The sequence below is a fragment of the Carassius auratus genome, chromosome 16 (assembly GCF_003368295.1).
Source record: "Carassius auratus strain Wakin chromosome 16, ASM336829v1, whole genome shotgun sequence".
Lineage (NCBI taxonomy): Eukaryota > Metazoa > Chordata > Actinopteri > Cypriniformes > Cyprinidae > Carassius > Carassius auratus.
In genome coordinates, this window is record NC_039258.1 from 9,555,855 (window position 1) to 9,579,324 (window position 23,470).

Here is a 23,470-nt window from a genome sequence, read left to right on the forward strand (position 1 = left end):
TAAGTTTACTGTGCTTTAAATAAGCAAGGCTGGTCGCAACAGCGGTTTAACAGTGTTTGTCAAAGTCAAAATGATTGAGCCAACACCAGGAAGAGTTCAGCTGAGATTCTTTGATATTAAATGAAATATATATGTGTATATATAGGAAAATTTGAATCATTTATTGATCATCAAAATGTTGCAAACGTATGACATTTTTCTTCTGTTGATCATAGAAGATATTTTGAAGAACGCGGGTAACCAAACAGATATGAGGGGAAAATTATGATTGTCAGCCGAGACCAGATTCTGTTAGGTTACCCACGTTCTTCAAAATATATTTTGAGTTCAGTCGAATAAAGAAACTCATACTACTAGTTTAAAATTTATTTACAATGATTAAATGGTGGCATAAATTTCAAATTTTTATTTTTGGCTGATTTATCTCTTGAAGGGGTAAAAATCACAAAGTCCCTCGCACAGAACGGTTTCAGCGCAGCCTCAAATCCAAGAACTTCAGAGATTTCGACCAATGCGCTTTAAACAACTGACTAACTGTTTACTGCCAATTCAACCTCAGCGGTTAAACACGTCCATCTAATGAAAGATTACATAAAAATAAATAAAATGCAGCGCAGTGAAACACAGAAACTCCCAACTAATGAACGGCGAAATCATGACGGTGAATACCGAGAGAACACGCAAACAGAGGTACCAGCATCAAAACACGGAGATGGAACTACATTAATGGTAAAATAATACGCTAACATTATATGATTAAAATATCTAATAAAATATATCATTGGATGTCATGGTAATTTACCACATAATATGAACATAAATAAGCACGGTAAGGACACAAATGATCGTTAAAACATTTTTAAGCAAAGTGCCTTCCGTTGGACGATATGTAAAATTGTCAAAATATTAATTATATCGTGGAGTATAACGTCACTGGAACACCATATTTGTTTTGTGTTACATAAACGTTCATATATTTACAGTACAATTTTAAAATAGGAACCTAATTGTCAAACCAAGAATGTTTGATTCATGACATTGGAATTACTTTATTGTGGTTTAGTCTATCATGTGAGATAAACGTGCAAGTGTGACTTGCAAAATGTTGACAGGTAAGAGGAGACTAAAAATTAGTCATTTGTCTGTTTTTGTGCCTTTCAGGTTTAGCAAGATCTTCATCTTCAATTGCTGAGTACTAATAAAGGCATGACTAGGAAGTTTACAAAAATGTGGCATGGAACAGTACTGAAAAAGATATGTGAACCAAACATAATTTACAGGTTTTGCTATTTCCAGTAAAGATCACTATCAGTGCTACACTATCACAATGAGCAATGATTTTACTGTTGTTGCAGGAGGGTTGTTTTTCTTATGAACAAAGCAAGATCAGATAAATGGTTTGAGTCTGGTGTGCAAAACCATAATGATAACTGACTTGCACAAAAGTCCAGAGCTGAATACCACTTGGGGATAAATTGAAATGCCACTAGACCCAGCATCAGAGTATGAATGGAAATAAACAGACTTTGGCTTAGACTTCATTTGCTTGTGTACACATAACTACTTTTAAACATGGGTGCCATTTCACATAGAATATTGTGTATTTAGATCATCTCAATCATCTCAGCAAACATTTGACAATAAGATGTAAGCAGCATGATCATCCAACATCTCGAGGATGGATTTCAGTGTAACATTATCTAACCATCTGAGTAAATATTATTATTGTAAAGAATAGTTTGTTTAAGTGACAAAACTGGACATGCTATTTCAGACAGGGGAATACCACAACACCTGAAGACTGCATGCCACTGGCAATAACAAGTCCACTGTCTTCTTTTTGTGGTGAAACGGATGACGTTTCTTTCAAGTATAAAGAGTTGATTCATCATTTGTCAGATTTTTAAAACTGCTGCAAAAGTTCCATTTCTTCGCCATTGCATATTTCACCCATCTCTCATATTTCAGGACATTTCTCACACCAGGAGACATTTGATACTGAAACCTGTAATATTATGCTCAGGGTGAAAGATAAAAGGAAAACCTAAACATATGGCATTTACATAAACCTTCAAAGAGAAGAACATGCAAACAGTGCCTCAAATTATTATTATTTTTTTATATGTACATTCAAAGTGAAGCTATTACCACTGAATTTAAGACTTCAGCTTAACACTGCATAACAACAACACTTTCTTTTATGTAACTGAAACTTTTAGCAGGATGTAGTGCCAAGCAATTTGCACAATAGCCAATTACTAGGCATTTTGGTGATTGAGGAAACAAAGATTTCAGCATGACATAAGAAACCTTTTTCCTTTTTGAGATGAGAGTTTGGGTCTATTCTTGATCCAGTCACAAGCCTCTGGCACTCTCACTATGTTTCTCTGATATTATCAGTGATGTGTTAGGCCTCTAGCCAAGAGACACTGTCACACCAAAGAAGAGCAAACAGTTTCCTTCTCGACAGGATATGGAAGATGTTGTCTTTACATTTACAATAACAGTTCCTGCTTCACGACAGTTCATTTTAATAAAGTAAACTTTTGTTCCTGATGTTTGTTTGCGAAACTAAATGGGTAAACATTATATTGAGCTCCCCAATCAAGAATAGCTTTACAGAATTTATGAATCTATAATGCTAATTTCTAAATACTAATGCATTTTTTGTTATTTTAATATTAATAATATCTAACAGTAAATATTTATTATAATAAAGAAACTTACATTTGATTTAATGAAAATCAGTTAATTTCATTAACATTTATAAAGTTTGTGATAATGCATTCATACATTTTGCTATTATATCGATTAAATATCATGAACTAATAAATAACATGGATAAGACAGTGTTCATTTCAAATATACACAAATATACACATTTTATTTGTTTTCCACAAATGAAAGTATTCATAATTTAAAATGATCATCATGAAGTTTGGTATTTTTAAAGATCATTATGTGAAATACAAGTTTCATGTCAAATGAAGACCAAATTTTGTCTGAATGGTTGCTTTGACTCGTGATCTCAAATTCTTGCAACTACTTTAAAGCACATTGTCTATTTCTGGTACAGAAACTTGTTTCTCCTCAGGCACAAGTGACGGGTTGGATATGACATAGACTGAATTGTCAGTTTTACTGTGTGGATCAGTTCCAGACAAGCCCCTGATGTTTTCAGAGCTCTTTCTGGCGTATTCAAAAACATTTTTCAAGAATGCATCTTTGGTATTATACTCCTTTTTAAAAATAATTATGTAACATTTTGGCAAAAAGTGGCAGCTCAGGATCCCATAGTTTGAAATGAGAATAACAACTACCTCCACAGCCGGTACATATTTGCCACTGGTGGTCACGTGCACTGGGATAAAAATGACCCAGGCCATGAGGTAGATGAGCATACCAAATGTGATGAACTTTGCTTCGTTATACTTCTGCGGAAGTTTCCTGCCTTTATAAGCAAAAGTGAAACATATCAGCGCCAGCAAAACTATGTAACCCAGCATTAACCCAAACATCAAATCTGAACCCTCATTGCATTCCAGGAGAATGGATTTGGGTTGCACCACTTTTTCAATAAAAGGCCTGTGCAAGGTCAGCCAAAGAGTGCAAATGGTGACCTGAAGCCCCATACACATGCAAACGATCACATACGGCTTGTAGAGTTTACGAAGAAGCTCCTTCAGCTCTAGGTTCATCTGGAACGCCAGAAGGATCTTCAAGGACTTCACTAAGATGCATGAAACACACAGCGTGAAGCTCAGGCCAAAGATGACCTGCCTTACCCTACACGACTCATTGCTCGGTTCACCCACAAAGAAAATGACACTGATAAAACTGCCCAGCAGGGAGAAAAGGATCAGATGACAAAGTGGTCCACCTGCAGCTTTAACCACTAGAGAGTTCCTTTGCCAGAAGAACAGTGCGGACATTGAGATGAGGAGTAGGATGCCGAGGGCAGCCAGCGTCAGCAGGGCGATGGCAAAACCACTATTCCACTCAAAGTACTCATAAAACTTGGGATAACATTTTGAGCTATTAGCGTTTGACCACAAGCTCTCAGTGTCGCACTTGGAACATGTGTCTGCATCTGCAAGACAATTTAAAAACATTGTATTTGACTGAATGTTGGAATAAAATTACAATCTCAGGGATTTTTATCTTTAATGTAAAGTGGCCCCAAGGAACTTGCCTGTGTGGTTGGAGTATTGGTTTTCGGCGCAGGCAAGACACTCATAACAGCAAGTGTGCTGACCCTCTGCTGTTTTTTTGTACTCCCCTGGTTGACAGCTGTCCGAACACTTAGATAACACATTCTGAGAAGAAACAAGTGAAAAATTGCTTTCGGGAATGCTTTATAGAAAAGGCAATATGTAGAGCTGAGGAACTTTCTGTCTTAGAAATGCGGGGTTCATGCATAAAATGTTTAAAAAGAAGCACAGTGGAATGCAACAACACGTTTTACACCATGGGTGTTCAAACTCCGTCCTGGAGGGCCAGTGTCCTGTAGAGTTTATTGCTACAACTTGCATCAACACACCTGCCTGGAAGTTTCTGGTACATCTAGTAGCCTAAGACCTTAATTAGATTATTCAGGTGTTTAATTGGGGTTGAAGCTAAACATTGCAGGACCATGTCCTTCCAGAACCGATTTTGAACACCCCTGTTCTACACTATACAGCAGTGGTCCTAATGTAGTACTACGGTGCTCCTAAAGGGACATGGTGGTGGACAAAAATATGAGATAAGAGGGGAAAAATATTTCAATGCTTTTGTGTTTAGTCACAGATTTGTGTTACCCCCAAAAAACTCTGCGTTTGGTAGCAAGACAACTAATCTTCTGAGAAACTATGTGTTCCCTCACAAAAGCTTTGCATTTCCTTGCAAAACCTTTTTTGATTCCCAAAGAAAACGTTTTGCCAGGGAACACAAACTTTCTAGGGGAATATAAAACCTTCGCGAGAGAACGCAAAAGCACTGAAATACTATTTTTACTTAATTCTTATTTTTTTTATTTTTTTTTACCATATCTACTTGGCGCTGATAAAAAATAAAAATGTAATAATAATAATATACCCTGTAAAGAATTCATCTAAAAACATTCCCTGTAAAAACAAACATCGAAACAATGCTGCATGCTAGCTTCCAAGGTAGATATTTTTGTTGATTTTTCTTGATAAAAATGACGATTAAAAAGAATACTTTACCTCAATATTACTTAGATTCTTCCTTGTAAAAGTGAAACTGCTGTTAGATGGATAATATTCTGCTATTATGTCATTTTTTTCAGATTCATCGTCATCCCATAGGCAGACATCATAGCCCAAATTAATGTCTCCATTGGCGTCAAAATTGTACATGACTCCTTCTTTCTCAAAAGTGACGTTCCTCAGCTGTTTTAAGAGCTGGAATGCAAAACATGGAATGACTTGTAGGATGTTGTTAAATGAATCAAATAAATAAAATACTGAATTTGAACGTATGTGTCTCAAAAATTGGTAAAATACCTCCCAGGGTTGGATAGCTGAAGGGGTCTTGCATTGTCTTTCTACACATAGTTCAACCACAGCTTTAGCAATAGCACTGACTGCCATCTGAACACTGAAGACCATGTCCAAATGTGTGTTTTTAATCTGTTCCTGTACAGCGTTTGCAGCATTTCCTATTTCAGGCAGTTTTAAAAATTCTTCCAAGAATGAATTGTTCATCTTAGCTTCACTTCCAAACTTCAGATCCTTAAGGTATTGAAGAAAAGCTGTAACATTCCCACTCTTGAAGGTGAAGCCCAGTATATTTCCGATATCTGAGAGGTTTACGTCTTTTAGAATATTTTTAGAGGTAGACCAGTTATCGCTGGCCACCCATACTTTATTTTTTGGAACGTTCCTACTACGCAGGCCCTCATATAGCAACTTCATTTGAGATGACTTAGCAAATGAGACCACCACATTAACCTTAGTATTTTTTTCAATGATGTCCACAGTCTCGTTGATGTGGATGTTTAATTTTTGTTCGTCTGCTAGTGAATCTGGTAGGATCACCTTAAAGGCCACACAAATTCCCTCCCTTTCAGTGTGCTTAACAAAACTTTCCATGGCAGAACGCCCATAGTCTCCATCTGTAATGATAATCCCAACCCAGGTCCATTTATTGTCCTTCAGAAGTTGTACCATGGCATGGGTTTGGTACTCATCATTTGGGACAGTCCTCATGAAAGCAGGAAAACGACTTTTGTCACTAAGAATCGTAGCTGTAGATGCATAACTTATCTGCACAAAAGTAGAACAGACAGCAAACAAAGGTTAAATATATTATAATACAATATATTTAAGTTAATATTAATATTAAAAGACCTAATATTAAGGTCTTTTAATGGCATCTACAGCTGCATCCAAGATGTAAGTGACTTTGTTTCTTCAGTAAAATACAAACCAAGATTATGAAGTCAAACCGTGGCAGTCCATCACTCTTTTATTGTAAGTGGATGAGAATCATGGCTAAAACATACAAAACTATAAAAAAAACCATACATAAGCAAAACCAAATTAAACCCTGCGGCTCGTGACGATACATTAATGTTTAAAGACACAAAAAGATCGGCCTTTGCAAGAACCTGAATAGTATATTTATAAAGTTTTTACCTTTGATTCACGCAATGTCCGAACTGTTAGAACTATCCTGAGCGCGTCCTCTTGGGCGCGTTCTCAAGCAGGCGCATGAGGCGTCATCTTCTTCTTATTGCTTTATGGCAGATCGCAGACTTATAAGTGCATTACCGCCATCTCTCTCTTAAATGGACCATTGACACTCTATCTACAGTCTCAATTAGAAGTGTCAATGGTCCACTAGAGATATGTGGTAGAATGAAGAAGAAGACTCCTCATGTGCCTGCTTCTGAGAACGCACATAGGAGGATGAGCTCACGAGAGTTCTAACTGTTGAGACATTACACGAATCAGAGGTAAAAAAAAACGATATACATACTGTTCAGTTTCTTGCGCAAACCAATGTATCGTCATGAGTTTGAGTTTAATTATGTTTTGTTTATGTTTTTTTTTCAATTGTATGTTTTAGCCGTGATTTTCATCCACTTATAAGAGTGATAGACTGCAACAGTTTGACCTAAAAATCTTGGTTTGTTTTCTACTGAAGAAACAAAGTCACCTACATCTTGGATAAACATTATCTGCTTACCCCTTATCATTTTTGGTTGAACGATACCTTCAATATCCATGGAAGCTTTCCATTGGACAAATTATAGTGACAAAAGTTTCTAAATTATGGCTTCACATAAAAAGCCATAATAAGTTCTGATAAGTTCTTTGTTGAACCAAAAAATGGTTCTTCTGTTGCATAGCTGCAAAACCATATTTTTATGAATTACTTCATGCTAATTCAAGTTTGAGATCCTACCTGTGGAATCATCAGAAGGTTGAGTTCCCTGGCAACTGCGATGGAGATCTCAGAAGAAGAGGGCCCAATTACTGCCATTATTGGCTGGACAGGTTGAGAAGAGTTAGTTTGTGAGTCACAGTATGAGTACGGCCGTGTGAGATCTTGGACGGCCCAAAGTGCAGTCGTGACATCAGAACATGTGTCATAGATGCGATATCCGAGAGTTAAATTCAAACTGCTCAACATGGGGGATTGGTTTGCCATTTCCACAGCATGAATCATAGCTAGAGCCTGATTTAGACCTTTTGTGTAGTATCTAATGAAAACAAAACAAATATTTTTGTTACAAACAAATAAATAGAACAAATATTACTTAGAAATGGTTGAAAAAAAGCATTATTCACAGTATAATGATGATGATGCATCTTCCAATATGCTATTAGGAAAAGTAAATGTGTTTATATATATATATATATATATATATATATATATATATATATATAAAGATATATATAGATTTAAATGTAGTTGTTGGTAAAATAACAAAAATAATAGGTAATTGGTTAAAAAAATAAAATACTCTGTATGCATTTTGACAATTTAGTTTAATAATGACAGACAAATAAAAAGAATTGTCAAAAGGGATACATCTTAAATACACTATATGATTATAATTATAATTATTATATTAAATCATAAAAACACGAGTAATATCATGCCACTATCATTTAACGTCAACATGAACGTCAACACAAAAATGGCTTACTATAGTGTCCATAAATGCCCCATTAACAAATCTTTAATGTTCATCACAAATAAATTCATAGAATTATCCAGTGACAAAACTGATCAGTTCAGTCATCTTTTGTTTAACGTTCATGACGGGATTCTCCACAATGAAAACTCACCTGTTGCAGACTGGATGCTGAAAAGAAGAGAAGCTGTTTAAGCCAGTGTAGTTCACTGCCTCCACTGCCTCATGGATGGGAAAAAGACCTCCAATGATGATGTCTCCAGGGGCTATGACTCCTTGTTGGTTAACCTGTGTCAGTGAAACCTCTCTGACTCCTGCCAGCACAGACAACATGAGTACCAGGCTCAAATCCAAACCAGCCATCACTGCTTAAGGCTGTTTTCCCTGAGTTCACCTGGACGACTGACAGGTGTGCTATCATACATCTTTGTTTATAGGAAACGTACGGCTTCTTCCACGCATAACTACGGCAAAGTAAAACACACACACCTCCCACACTTTCCTCAAGTTCCTCCCCCACCCCCCTCAACCTGTTTAACAGGTGAAATATAACCGATGCCAACAAATACCTTAAAAGAAAACACTCAAGGCCACCAGGTGTTTCTTAATATACAGTGCCACCCACTAATATTGGCACCCTTGGAAAATATGAGCAAAGATGGCTGTGAAAATCCTTTTGATCTTTCTTTTAAAGAAAAAAAAAATACAAAACTCGAACCTTTCATTGAAGTGAAACAATGGAAAGTGGGGGAAACTCACATCGTAAAATAAATGTTTTTTCTCTAACGTTAGTTCACATGAGTTATTACTCAAGATACCAGTTCTGGGTTTTCTCCTATAATGCCTGATGAGTTTGGAAAACACTTGACAAGAGATCAGAGATCATTCCTTGATTTACAGTAAAGTTACATTACATGACTGCTTTAGCTAACGTTACACTATTGACAATGACCCTGTTTTGCCCACAAAATTTTGCTGTGCCCGCAAGTTTAAACTAAACATTAGTGTGTAAAAGAGGTTATTCTTTTCTGCACATTTTTATTTAATATCAACACAAAATGTGTAAATTAGTGTTACACATAAAGTGTGTTATTTGTTCTACACATTATTCTAAAAATGTAGACACACATCCTCTTCCAGGCAGATTTATAACATCTTTAGTTCATTGGAACTTCTTTATTATTGCCCTGCTGTTGGTGGAAATTAGGATTTTTAAAGCCTTAGCTAATCTAACCCTAACCCTTACCTACACTTTCTATTTTGTTAAGCTCAACAATCTTGTCCTTTACATAAGAACTCAGCTTTTTTGTTTTACTCCTTTGTGATGATTATGGGGATTTGGTCTTTGCTTATTTTATTCTTGTTATTATTTTTCTTCATTATTTTTTTTTACTTTCTTTTATGTAAAGCACCTTGAATTTCCATTGTGTACGAAATGTGCTATATAAATAAACTTGCCTTGCCTTGCCTTGCCTTTGTGTTCCTCATATTTATAATTCTGTGGAACAAGAAGTCATAGCTGAACATTTTCATTTTTATAATCACCCTGGTGTGCATTATGTGAATTTCTCCCCACTTTCAATTGGTTCAGTTCTATGACAGTTTACAATTGTGTAAATTTTTGAATGAAAGATCAAAAAGATAAATGATGCAAATTTATTTTCACAGCCACCTTTGCTCATATTTACCAAGGGTGCCAGTATAAGGGGGCAGCACTGTACATTTGGTGATGTGTAAACAGGAACATAAATAATCCATATCGGGATTATTATAATTAACTAAAACTGAAATCACACATTTGTTTTCTTACTTGGCATAAGAATAAGTAAAAAAAAAAAATAAAAAAAAAAAAACCTTGAAGTGCAAGTGGCTCGTTCACGCCACCTTGTGGCGAGAGGCACGTGTTAAACGTTGTTTTTAACAATACGAGGCGCAGATACTTTCATGTAATGCTGGATTTCAACATTGTAACGGACAATTTTTCTAGGCGAACGTTTATAGTCTAATCTACAAAACAAATCATTAAAATAATTCCATCTCAAATCATGATGAATTGTTTTAGTGACTGTGTAATAAGCGTTTTGCCAGCTGGCCATTACTTAGTTTAAAATAGGGAAAGTGCTTGAAGTAGTCACGGTTTTAAGATATAAAAAGCTAAAAGTTAACCAGTAGGTGGCCACCAACTACACAAGGACCTTTTGGTGTAGTAAAGGCATGATGTAGGCCACAGTTGAGCAACTCCTGAGGACAAAAGAGCACCGAAACAATGTATTGGTTCTAGGGGAAAAGGAGGGGAGGCAAGTGGAGGGAGGGAGAGAGCGAGCAACAGAGACTAGCTGTAATCTAAAGGAGCCAAAGGGCAATGTAGTACACAGTAAGTCTCCAATAGAGTGGATACTGAGATACAAGTGGGAAAACAAGGGGAAAATAAACTGCTCATGGAGCTGATAGGAAGGTGGAGACACTACAACAAAGCAAGATAGTGGCTGAACCTTGTAGTGGTATGTTGAGATTAGTAGACTGTGAAGAGAAAGATGAAGAGCTGAAAGAAAGAGAGGAAGAGAGTCCGAGACGACGGCTTCCTTGTTTACAAATTTGTGCAAACCTGATAACCAAAAGGAGACAGAGAGAAGTGAAACACTAGGCTATCATACCACTGGTGCCTTACTCATCTCGTCTAAGAGGAACTTGCTTTGTTTTCCACCTCTGAATCAGCTATTAAATTAATTACAGCAGAGATTTTGTGAAATTATGTCACGTTTTTTTTCATAGTTCCAGCTGCTTTTTGTTCTTGCCTCCCCCTGATAATGTGCTAATCAAAGAGGAAAAACATTCCTGAGCTGACATTCATTGAATTTAACAGGAAGAAAACATTAATCCTCAGCGTTCGTAGAGATACCTTTATCGTACAGTTGTTTTTTCCTACCTTGGAAAGCCTACAGAAAGCAAGAGTAAAAGACTGGAAGACACAGATGCATGGTTTCATAGTTAAATTTTATCTGAAACAACTTTTCAACCATACAGAACTAGGAACTGCAAATAATATGCATATATGCTTAATATAATATTATTTTAATAGTAATTACAATCTTAATACAAGCATCGGAGAATAAAGATACATCTTAAACTGGCATTTTCAAAGTGGACAGCAGCTTGATATCAAATTTATTAGATCACTCTTAAGCATGGTACAACAGAAGGAAGGAAGGAAGGAAATATAGGGAATGAAAAACAAATAACTGGCCATCTGATTGCAGCTAAAAATCATTTTGAGTGCCAGACTCGCAAACTAAACAGCTAGACCTACATATCAGCCGACACTTAAGAGCGGAGGACGGCGGTGATCAACAGAATGATTGCACTAGACGGAAATAAACAGCTGTTCGGAAATCGTGTTATTGGAATTACATATTATTAGCTAACAACTTTCATTTCAGAAAAGAGAGCAAAAAGAGTCTGCATTTGTCAAGTTGTGGTCCTCTGGAAAATGAAAAGGACAGAAGAAATGCAAACAGGGCATTTTTCTAAAGTTAAAGCACTGGGAAGGCTCCGGTACAATCATGATCAGCTCCACAGCTGGACTTTCCACAGGACTCTTCTCTTAAAGAGCTGAAAAATGTGAATCAGTCTTACGAATGGTTTGTGAAAGACATAGACTAAAAATTTTTATCAAGTTTCTGATCACGATGAAATGGTCCTTGCCTAATATTTAACATGAATCTTTCAGGAAAAGGAGTAGAAGATGCATAACCAGTCGATCCTTAACTTCCAGTTCTTTCCTCATTCATTAGGAATACAAATGAGCAAATGTTATGCAAGTTTGCATTATGTCACAAAAGACAGTGATACAATATTAGCGGGGGTAGAGAAAAATACCAAATGCTAATTTTCCTAGCTTTCTGTCTTCGCTGCAATGCATATTAGCTAGTTACCAAATATCATTGTCATCACTATCATCACCACCAAGATCATCGCATGCGTTTCTTACACAAACTAACAATGCAATATAAACCATTACTGCAATGTTTAACTGTTCCACTCAATCCACACAATGATTGTGTCAATAAAATACCAGCCAAAAAATGGATGCAAGATGGAACTGATTACATTGCTGATCAGTCACATAAAACAACTTTTCAAAAGCTGGACGGAGACTTTGATCAAGGCAGATAAATCTTTGCTAAATGGGGTTTCAGAGCAAGTGTGATACTAAGCAAGTATGTAAATTAAGGGGTGGTTGCACTCAAAACTACAGCGATGGATAAGGCATTCCAGGGGTACCTATTTTGAAAAATGGGTGGAATCCTATTTGGATGTTGGCGTGACAACCTTAAAGCTGACTATTGTTAGTGTTTGTGTCATTTTATTCCACTCTCTGAAATAAGGCAGGAAGCACTGCTGAGAATCTATGCACAAATGCATACTAAAATGTATACACCAGTCGGACACATTCAGTTTTGCTGTTTCTTCATTTATGTAGGCATTTCTGCATTCTCTCACCGACTACAGTGAGGGTAATCCAAGTGTAATCCTACAGTCGTGCAATAGGCTGCAAGTTTTCATCCCTTCGTTAAATTCAAAAATACTCCTCACATATGCAGCTTGAATAAGCAATCCCTCAGTTAATCCCAGTAAAAGCAGTGATTGCAACTGCTGGCTTTCTGTTTCTCTCTCCCCTCCAATATACGGATGGCAAAATGTTATATAATCCAAAGCGTCACGCTAATCCCTGCCCGTTCAAATCCAAACAGGTCAGAATCTTGTAATCTTTATTCCAGAGTCCCCAACAATCAAACGAGCCATGGAGGGATGAACCTGGCACAAAAGAAGGTACAATCAGGCATTTAAAAAAAAAAAAAGCTTTCAGATTTTTAGAGAAGATGCATTTAAAATAAAACATCAAAAATTAATAATTTTAAATGCCTCAGGAGGACGTAGGCTTCACAACATTATAATATACAGTATTAAAAAAAATTATTCATAATAATAGTATTTTTTTTAACCAATAAAGATTGACCAAACTCACCTGTGCCTGGAGTGGCCCATAGGGCACCAGCTCTCCATCTACAGTTAGGGTTCCTCGTGGTGAAAGCGGTTGAAGGCGGAACGCCCGAGCAGAAACATGACTAACATAGGGAGAGCTAAGGGACAAATGGGCTCCCCTCTCCATTGCTAAGAACAATCTAAGCAGTGTAGCCCGAGAGATACCAGCCCGCACAAATGTCAGATGGATCAGCCCATCATCAAATCGAGCCTGAGGCGCAGCGAGAAGATCTGCTCCCAGGTGGCTCTGGTAGATGGCAAGCACCAGAACAAAATCGCCCTCAATAGTGACCCAGTCGCGGGTAGGGAGAGGTTGGTCCAGAGGAGGTAGCAGATCATCCTCTGGCAGGTTGATGGAGGATGTCATGAGAGGGCGGTTCTTCATGGGTCCTGCAGGCTCTGCAAGGTCAAAGTTGAAGGAAGGGGTCGGTGAATGAAAAGAAGGCGATGGAGAAGATGAGCTGGGAGTGTTGGGACGTGGCGTGAGATAAGAAGATTGGGGAGAGGCAAAAGATGGAGACGAAGGAGGGGTTGGGGAAAGGGACAGCGAGAGGGACGGAAATTTTGGAGGGAGAGAGTTTGAATGCGATTGGTGGAGAAGAGAGAGGGGCCGTGGCCGTGTTGGGTTCTGGTTCTGGTCTAAAGTTTTAGGTTTGAAAGCTTTGAAAGGAGACTGACGGAATGGAGAAGATGAGATGGTAAGGGCTCGCTCACGAGACTTGTCCAGTGGAAATGCCTCTCTTTGAAAGTAGGTGCCATTTATGTCTTCGTCCTCCTTGCCATAGGCTGCCAGCTCCGAGTCTTGGTCAGGTTCTGCACCAATTGGCTGGCTGAAAAATGCGTTAATTATCTGGCTAGAAGGGGCCGAGTTTTTGCGTAGTGAGCGTTGCATCTCAGGTGGAGTTGTTTGATAACTCTCGTTGCATTCGTTTGCCTCATCTCTTTCACTCGAATCTCTTGCTTTCGTCACTTCTTCTCCATCTATCTCATCCCCATCTGGTTTATTCTCTTCTTCTCCATTTCCATTATTACTGGCTATGTTGTCACACTCTTCCCTTTCGGTTGATTCTGAGCTGGTCCCTGACATCTCCTCCATCTTCTCTTCTGCTTCCACCTCTCTCTCTCGGTCTTCTGCGAGACTGCTAGCTCTCACTACTCCAACCCCTCTTGCCCTCTCTCTTCTCCTCTCTCTCTCCCGCTCTCTCTCCTGCCTCTCCCTCTCTCTTTCCCTCTCTCTTTCCCCATCTCCTTTACGGAGACTTCTTTGTTCACTCAGGCCCATGTCGGAGCAGGTCCGGTGGATGGGAGTGCGACAAAATCCCTCCAAACCTTCGGTAATGCTGCGTGAAAGTGGCCTGCGAGACGGCTGAGGTGTGGCATCGAGGCATGGGTTGACCACACCGGGTGGCAGGTAGGAAAGACGGCCCTTATAAGAGCGTAGAGATGCCAATCTTACTAGTGTTCCAAGTGTAAACCGTGCTGAGCCCAGCCCTCTGTAGCGCTCACTCTCTATGTCCACATCAGACACAAAACCCCAGGCCACTGAAAGGAAAGAGAAAAGCCTCCTGGGAGCAGGTGGGTGCCCATTCTGATTGGCTGTGGATGATGAAGCACATGGGCTGGTTGTAACAGACACCAAGTCCATCGGTTTAACCCCACCCCGGCACAGCAGAAAAGAGCAGTTGAGGAGGAGAGGCTCCCGAAGGCACATGTCATATCTAAGAGACAGGAAAATGGAAATGGGTTCAATTCAATCACATTAATTAAAACGGGCACACACACACACAAATTGCTCTTAATGCTTGATTCTCGTCCGTATTTGAATATTTTTTATTTCATCACCTCTGCTTAACATGGATCTTGTTTATGAGTGTGGGTTCATTGCAACCAATACACCTACACTAGAGCAAACAACCCTTGAGAAATGTATGCAACTTATCTTAGTAACAGGAAAGGCGATTTTTTTTTTGTACAATGAAAAAGATTTTCTTTGTTTTCCTAGTACATTCATTAAAAAAAAAAAATAAATAAATAAATTCTGCAGAGGGAACATAGTTTGTACATACACAAAGAATTCTCCACAGATTTATTGCACATACAGTAAGAGACAACGGGAAAAATAACAACTTACATGTTTGAAATCACTGAATCATGACAATTAACAATTTTGGGTCAACTTCTTTAAAGAAGAATTGGAGATTTTCACACCAGGTGAGCTCAAAAACATTTCGTACCCTGCATAGTGGTTGATTGAACCAGCAAGTGCATTTCCAGAGCCACAAGGCAGGATTCCCACAGGAGTTTTTATTGCTTGTTCCCAGTCTGGCCGTTCCATCAGGCCATTTATCACCTGCAGAAAGAGGACACACAGATTAATATGTAAATAATATGCAAATAATCTTATTTTACATACAAACCATCTCAGGTCAGTCAGGTACTAAAGAAATCAAACTTGAGTCATCCAGAATATTCATAACTCTCTGCCCATACAATTATTAAATACTTTCGCTAATTTGGGCATCTTCAGCTACCAATAAGAGAGTATTATTTTCAGCAATTTAACATGTTTTACCATGTTTAAATCAATTATGTAGAATTCCACAGACGTTCCAGAAAATATATCAATAAATTTTCCTGTAAGAGTAGTTTCTATATTAGCTTAGTTAATTAAACGTATGTGACAAAGCAATCAAAGACTGTTACGATATTTACCTCGTGCAAGAGTCCATCTCCAGAAACAATGATAATTCCGTCCCATTCTGGGAGTGAGATGTCTCTGATAAGCTCACGTGCATGATTCTGACGCTCTGTTCAACAACAAAACCACATGCGTCACATCCGCTCAATGCAAACAATCAGATTCGGAGCACTGTTATTTTGAGAGCTTCAAAAGAAAGTGTTTGCAGCTGACACCATGTGTGTGTGAGAGTGTGTTGTTTTTACCTGTCTGTATGAGGTTGTAGCTGATGTTGGCTTCTCTTATCATTGGAAGTATGTGCGTTTGACACCACTGCATTGCCTGACCCCGGCCACTGAATGGATTGACCAGCAGCAACAGTCGACGGGGACGGGGCAACATGCTTTTGCAAAATTCTGCTCAAAAAAAACAAAAAAACAAGTGAGGATAAGGCCTTCATTTTCAGGCTAAAAACAGCACTAAGCCACATCCTAACCCATCTGAAAACCGACCATAAAAGTTTTTGGCAGATGTGAAAAATAAGCACACCTCAAAAACAAATATGACCTTCACTTAAAAAAAAGAATTTAAATGATCCAGTAACAACCTTCACATTATATTTTATTCAACAAAATAAATCAATCACAAAGTTTCTAACATTAATGCTTCAACTGTATGATATTTCAGATTGGAATATGGGTTAGGTCTCATCCATCCAGAACATAGTGCTTGTACAGTCCTGTTATCAAACTAGATCAGAACTTCACAACTGCCCATGTGGAGCAAAGTTGTGCTTTTTCAGATGGTTGACTCATATTTTGAAATTAACTAAGGCAACACTTTAAAATCAATTTATTCATCATAAATTTTCCTATAAATGTTAGGCTACACTAGACTACACTACACTTTTCTTGTTTAAACAGCTGATTGTAAAAGCAAGCAATAATAAATGTAATAAATAATGAGGTGTCTTTACATTTTCACAGCATTAGAACCACTAAACTGACCCAATATCTGCGCTCCTAATGGTAACTAACAATCTAACAAACTTCTTAACATCATATTAATGTATTTTAATGATTTACTGAACTGCAACAACTAGCACCGACAACTACCTACAGCATTGCAGTTAAAAACAGGGACAGAGCAACAAACAGGATCTATTAAAGTCAATAAAGCCTGGTGTATAGCTACCAAACGATCTGCACCTCTCATAACAGGCTACATTTTCCCTGCCACAGACCCACCCATTCTCTGACCGTCAATGACAGCATGTGGTACACATTATGAGTGCAAAAAAAAAAAAAAAAAAAAAAAGAGCAGGATGGAACAGTTAAACTCTTACAAAAATAAATGCATACAGACATGATTCATACTCGCATAAATTTAGCTCACAGAAAAAATCAAAGTAGCATCTTATTTACAAGACACATACTAATGACACAACTTTAATGCAACAGCACTGACTCAAACATCTTGAAGAATTCGCAGCATCTGGATGCATTTAGTGAAGACATTAAACGATCTCCCACTAACAAAAGCACAGACACTCCAGAGACAAAGCATTTACGAATGATTAAACTCTGACACCCACCTGTGGTGGAGCTGACATCCATTCCCCTCAGCAGGCTCTGTATAGCAGCGTTCCATTTCTCCGCCTCAACTCTGCTCTCCGCCAAGTACGCCCTCACCTGTCTATGTCTGGAGACGCCTTTGCGGCGACGACCCGGAGGGTACCAGTAAAGCACCAGCAAAGGAGGGGCCGGCGAGCGCGGGCAGCTGCATCCGGTCAGTTCTGCCAGAGGCAGGATCAGCCTGGACTGCTTCCCTGCACGTGGTGACAACCGCTGGACATGGATGTGGGTTGGCGTGAGGGTCAGGGCGTAGTTGGTGGAGGCTGGGCTGGATGGTAAAGAAACACCTCCAGGGCTATTGGGGCAGCTGTTGCTGTTACTTCCACTTCCCCCTCCGCTGCTCCAACCGCCAAACTGTCCGTGCAGCAGGGCTTCCTCAGTCATAGATGGGCTCTCTGGGCCTGGGGAGCGCATGTTCAATGTCTGGGCTCAAAAGGTAGTGCAACTGGGATGTAGAAAGTATATTTGGAAAAGACAGCTTGAATGCCTCATGAAGAGATCTTTCATCTGAATGAAGATGACTTTCTGGACAGATGCACTAGTTGTTCTGAATTCAAATGTGTCAGTTGTTCGGAGATAAAATGTGTCAGCTTTTTAAAGCCCAAACCATGGGCTTTTGCGTAAACTTAAGGTTAAACAAGTTACAAATGATGACAGTGTTTCAACAGGTGTCTTTTTAAGAAAACACACACAAAAAAATGTCAGCAGGTTTTTCTATCCCTGATAGTGTTAAATCTTTTCCATCAGTGCACTTTGCCTGGAAACAATGCTAAATCCTCTTATGATCATCTGATCAAAACACGATACACAAAAGAGATTTCCAGTTTAGTATTGCTAGTATCCCAACAAAAATTAAAGTTTTGTTTAAAAATGAAGATGCACAAAGAAGCCAGATTATTTGCTTTTCTCTCTTTGTCTGACTACACTGGCAGAATATCACAATAAGAGAAAAGGCTTACCTTTTGTCAAGGTAAAACGGAAATGTGTGTGCATGTACATTAAATAATCATTAAACAAAATTTCTTAAGTTACTGACTTGAACAATTTCCACCATCACAACTTGTTTAAATAAAATAGGAAGCACAGTTTCAATTAACAATACATTGAGAACACAGAACATACAAATGACTAAAAATAAACACACACTAAGGTTATAATAACCCTATAAATGCTACGAAAATGTTCAGTGACAAACAAAGCACAGAGAGCAGAGGTAATGGCCCGGCTGAGGATAGTGTTTGAGAATAAGCTAATTAAACCTTATCGCGGTGGTTTACTAGAAATATGTTTCTTCTCCAAAAACAACAAGGTTTAGGAAGTGATAGAGATGAACAGGGATGCCACTTCTGGTTTAGGTCCAAAGCCGTGTCAGAGATTGTAGTAGTGCTGGGAACTCATGTTTTATAGCTCACCCAATAAAAAAATGCCACAAAATCCAGGATTTGATATCCATGAATGTTGAACTCTGTTCTTCAATCCTCGCAAGGTAGTCCTCAAAAAGGAAAATAAATAAAACGCAGAATACAGAAAGCGGAGGAGTGCAGGAACAGGGTCTCAAGTCATGGTAAACCTCTTTATCCGATGTGAAAGGTGCCCTGTTACACAGAGAACAGAAGGTTTGGATTACCTGTTTACCTTTCGAAAGTTAAATGCGATATCCTGCATCCTACAAAGCAATATAGGTCAAGTTATATGAAGCCTAAGAATATGAACAAGATATTATTCTAAAAAGAAGCTGAGGACCTTCTGTTATAGGATATGTACTACCTTTCAAATGTTTGGGGCTTTTTTTATATTTTTGAAAGATGTCTCTGAATACAATTTAAAAAAATCAATTATATATAATCAATCAATCCAATCAAAATGAATGGGAGTCAATGGAATGCTAACAGCAGGTGGGGGTAGCCAATGGCGGCACCCAGGAGTGCTTCAATAAAATATGAAACCCTGCCCCCCTGATTGAAAAGCAAATTTAGCTGCAGCCAAGAGACTGTGCGACCCACCTTGTTCCATTCTGTGCCCCACAAGTGGGTCGCGACCAGGGATGTAGTGGAGGCTAAACGCACGTAAACGCCGTTTACCCACCTCCCAATAGGGTTTACCCACCTCCAAAGTGCGTTTATCCACCTCTAAATTGAGTTTATCCACCTCTAAATAGCCTACAGTTCCTATGACATTTTAAATTAAGCTTATGTCGTTTTAGTTTTTTATATTGTTCATTATTAGTTTCATAGGTTGTTTGTTGTTAAAAATGAAGTCTTTCATATTGTGCTGCAACTTGTCAGTGTTGACCAATTGCTTGCGGTGTTGCCATAGTGGGAAGTTCGGATCATTTTACTGACTCGGATCTTTGAGTCTCGTTCAGCAAAATGAACTAATATTTTATGATACCCTTGGTAGTAATATCAAATGATAGCCTATAGCGATGTCATCAGGATGCACATACACCCGTAGGCAGTAGCCCACCTTACAGTGACCACGATGTGGTCACCCAGAATTTATAATTTACCCACCTCTTTTTTTACCACTACAACTCTGGTCGCGACCCATAGTTTGAAAACCCCTGCTTTAGAAAACATTCTAATATCGGATCTGTTGCTCGAAAACATTTTGTGAAAACAGCTGTACTGCTTATTTTTTTCATTAATCTTTGACATTCAAAACAACAGCATCTACTTGAAATAGAAATCTTTTGTAATGTATTTACTGACAATTTTGGGAAATGTTATGCATCCTTGCTGAAAAAAAAAATAGTATTCTTTTGGAATAATTTGTCATAATGTAGCCTAATGCTGCTTTTCTAATGAAATGTGATGTTAAGTTGACCGTTGACCTGCACTTAACATTAACAGACTTAAGTAATCAGATAACATGTAGTGCAATATCTTAAAAGGTCTAGCATCAGCAGAAAGGAACATGCTGAACAATACGGTTCTGTTTCTCAACAGAAAGAATGTGGCAACCGCCAATCTGGGGAAATGTGAACAGATGGATTTAGTCTGCAAACAAAGTTCATTATTCAAAATCTTCAAGTGCCTCTGGTTTGCAAATATGCAGGGCTACGTCATTTTGATCCAAGCAGAGAAGAAAACCAGTCTGGGGTGGAATTACACCTGTCCAACATCAATCTTGGATGACACTACATATGTAAATTCCGCAATTGAGCCCGAAACGCAACACCGGGACAGTGAATAAAAACTAGAACTGAGATGTAATCGCAATTTCAACTCAATGGAGACCAGGAACGTTTGAAATGTAAACTGACAACATATTCAACAGATTAAGATCTCTTCGTATGAGTTTATGGCTGACAGGAAACGCCTGCAATTGAGAGGCCTAATATATCAGCAGGGTCTGTAAACATCTGCGACAAAATGGACTGCTGTTTAGGACGTTTTAGCACTATTTCAACATCTGCAGACTTTGTTTTTGGAATTAAGTCTGGCAGTCAGCAAGTAATGGTCGGTGCAGAAATATGTGTCTACTTGTTAAGACTGCGAAATCAATGCCTGGCAGATTTCCATAACTGTTAAAGAAAGAAAACCCCCTGTGATACCCACTTTGTCATTATGCATCCTTGAAAAGCTGGGCGGAGACACAATCAAGAAATCAAACCCACAGTAGACCAAAAAGTGCATTCCTCTCTCAGGCTGCCTCAAGCTTTACCTTCTAAAGAGCCAAAAGGAGCTCGGTTGACTGTCTGGGTTTTCACACATGAGTGCACACTTTGTCCCTTTTATCACCAAGACTTTTACTGCATCAATGATATGATAGTTTCAAGACTTATTCAGATAGACCAAAGCAATCTGACTTTAATTAGTCGGTTGCGAACTCACAGATCATAAAATATTAACACTGATGGCCTTTGCACACAATTGTGTAGATCTTTCTTTAGGTGAATGGCTATGAAATACATTTAACCAAGCAATCCAATTAAGCAAAGGTAAAAATACAAAGCTCGGTCACATTACAAATCAATTAGCAAGTTCATACAATTATAAAGTGTCTCTGGATGTGACAGGTGGTCATTCAGCTGTCACAGTCCCAAGTTTATTTAAGTGTTACAAGAGGGAAATGGCTTTTAGCATCTGAGTGTACTTGTAATAATTAAGGGTTTTTACATGCAAAAGGCAGCTCATATAGTGACATTTGGTAGTTTATTATATGTGATAATAAGTGGATGAAGGAACAAATATCTTCTATGCTATCCTGTCCCAAAGAGTAGCTACTATAAAATGAACTGCAGTCTAAATGTGATTATAAACCATCATAGAAACTAATGGCAAGGCAATTAATAAGTACAACTGCAGTTTCTTAGCAACTCAGAATCAAACTCGCATATAAACACAGCTAGCTGATGACAGGCTAACACAAAACACTAGTGTATGAGTGGACTTGTTTGTACATTCCTGTGACAGTTAAAACCTTAAAGCCTGTAAAGACAAATTTCGGTTTTTCTGATGAAAAGAACAATGTATTCAGCAAACATGTTGTTAATGTCATTTGAAATATCCAAGCTGACGGCAGCTCAGAGACATCAACCTGAAAACGGGTCTGTTTCTGTTTAAATTGTTCACCAAATAGGGCGAACTATAACCTTTTATGTGTCTTACGAGGTGTAAGGACTTAATAATAAGAAGAAGAAGCGACAAAGCGAAAATATCATCGGACTTACCTGTTTTTTTTGTCCCCCCTACAAAGCGAGTTTTCCAGCTTTCCTGAGCTGTAGGGGAGGCACGAGCGTTTTCAGGAAGTCTATGACGCGGTGGGCGGAGGCCAGTGGATGATTGACGTGATAAATGTACAATCATGAAACGCAATCCGTCCGGACAGCCCATATCTTGTCGATAAAACACACTTTTGCGCGACACGCCACAGTACTGTCTTCTGAAGAGCTTATTTGCTACTTCTATATATTTGAGAATTGGTGAGAGAGATATCTAGCATTAATTTATTTTGAATATACAGTTACTAACAGTTTATGTTTAGTTATATTCAGTCAAATTATGCACAATACTGAAGCTATCTCACATACAAATTTAGACAAAGATCCTGTTTTGTTGTATAATTTTTTTCTTTTTATTTTATAATGAAGCTGTGAAAAGAGGCTTACAGTTTGTATGTCCGCATCTGGAGATGTGGAATGACATGAAATGTTTAATATAACTTTCATCATAACTAAAAATATATCATTTATGTATGTAATCAAAAGACAGATGAACAATCAAGACGTTAATACTTTCCTAAAGATTTTGAGAAAATTGGTAAAAATATAACTAAAATGATTGAATGAATTTACTACAAAAATGTTAAGGTAAGTGCTTGCAACCAATTTATTTTAGCTACATTTAAATAAACAAATTTAGCTGACTAACTTTCAACCAGATTTGTTCATTTAAATGTAGCTAAAATGATTCAAGGTTTCAAAAAGAGAACATTATACATACATTATGTAGGTTAAATATCTTACTAATGAAATTAAAACGAATGAATTAATGTTAGATAAATCTATTTTACTCATATATCTGTTTAAAAAATAATAAATTGATTCCACTTTATATTATTAAATAGATTGTTCCAGTATAAGAAATGATGGAGAAGAAAATAACATTTTCAGCTTTTATAATTACAATTATTTATTTTATCATAGAGTCCAAGAAGACAAATAAGTGGTAAATTGATTGTGATTGTTATAATTATTAGGTATGATTATAATATATATATATATATATATATATATATATATATATATATATATATACATATATATATACATATATATATACATATATATATACATATATATATACATATATATACATATATATACATATATACATATATATATATATATACATATATATATATATATATATATATATATATATATATATATAATAATGTTTTTCCCTGTTATTTCAATTTTGTAACGTTACCTATAAATAAATAAATAAATAAAATCTAATA

The 23,470-nt window shown here is 37.6% G+C and overlaps 2 protein-coding genes across 6 annotated transcripts; both read right to left on the minus strand.

Annotated features, from left to right (window-relative positions):
- Positions 1–2,855: 2,855 nt before the first annotated feature.
- Positions 2,856–8,657, minus strand: gprc6a (G protein-coupled receptor, class C, group 6, member A). The gene is made up of 6 exons (XM_026283875.1): positions 8,304–8,657; positions 7,414–7,711; positions 5,508–6,269; positions 5,208–5,405; positions 4,193–4,316; positions 2,856–4,090 (listed from the first exon to the last, which is right to left on the minus strand). Exons 1-6 carry the CDS (start codon positions 8,510–8,512, stop codon positions 3,048–3,050), a joined length of 2,634 nt encoding a protein of 877 aa, XP_026139660.1. The 5' UTR covers positions 8,513–8,657; the 3' UTR covers positions 2,856–3,047.
- Positions 8,658–11,202: 2,545 nt separating this feature from the next.
- sphk2 (sphingosine kinase 2) lies at positions 11,203–22,269 on the minus strand. Of its 5 annotated transcripts, none has more exons than XM_026283879.1 (8): positions 22,179–22,269; positions 18,916–19,098; positions 17,464–17,904; positions 16,136–16,288; positions 15,905–15,999; positions 15,427–15,542; positions 13,176–14,910; positions 11,203–12,964 (listed from the first exon to the last, which is right to left on the minus strand). In XM_026283879.1, exons 3-8 carry the CDS (start codon positions 17,885–17,887, stop codon positions 12,902–12,904), a joined length of 2,586 nt encoding a protein of 861 aa, XP_026139664.1. In that variant the 5' UTR covers positions 17,888–17,904; positions 18,916–19,098; positions 22,179–22,269; the 3' UTR covers positions 11,203–12,901. The 5 variants fall into 5 exon arrangements, with proteins under 5 accessions (XP_026139664.1, XP_026139662.1, XP_026139663.1 ...); XM_026283877.1 differs by having other exon boundaries at positions 17,464–17,948; XM_026283878.1 differs by having other exon boundaries at positions 16,136–16,285; positions 17,464–19,098.
- Positions 22,270–23,470: the final 1,201 nt, after the last annotated feature.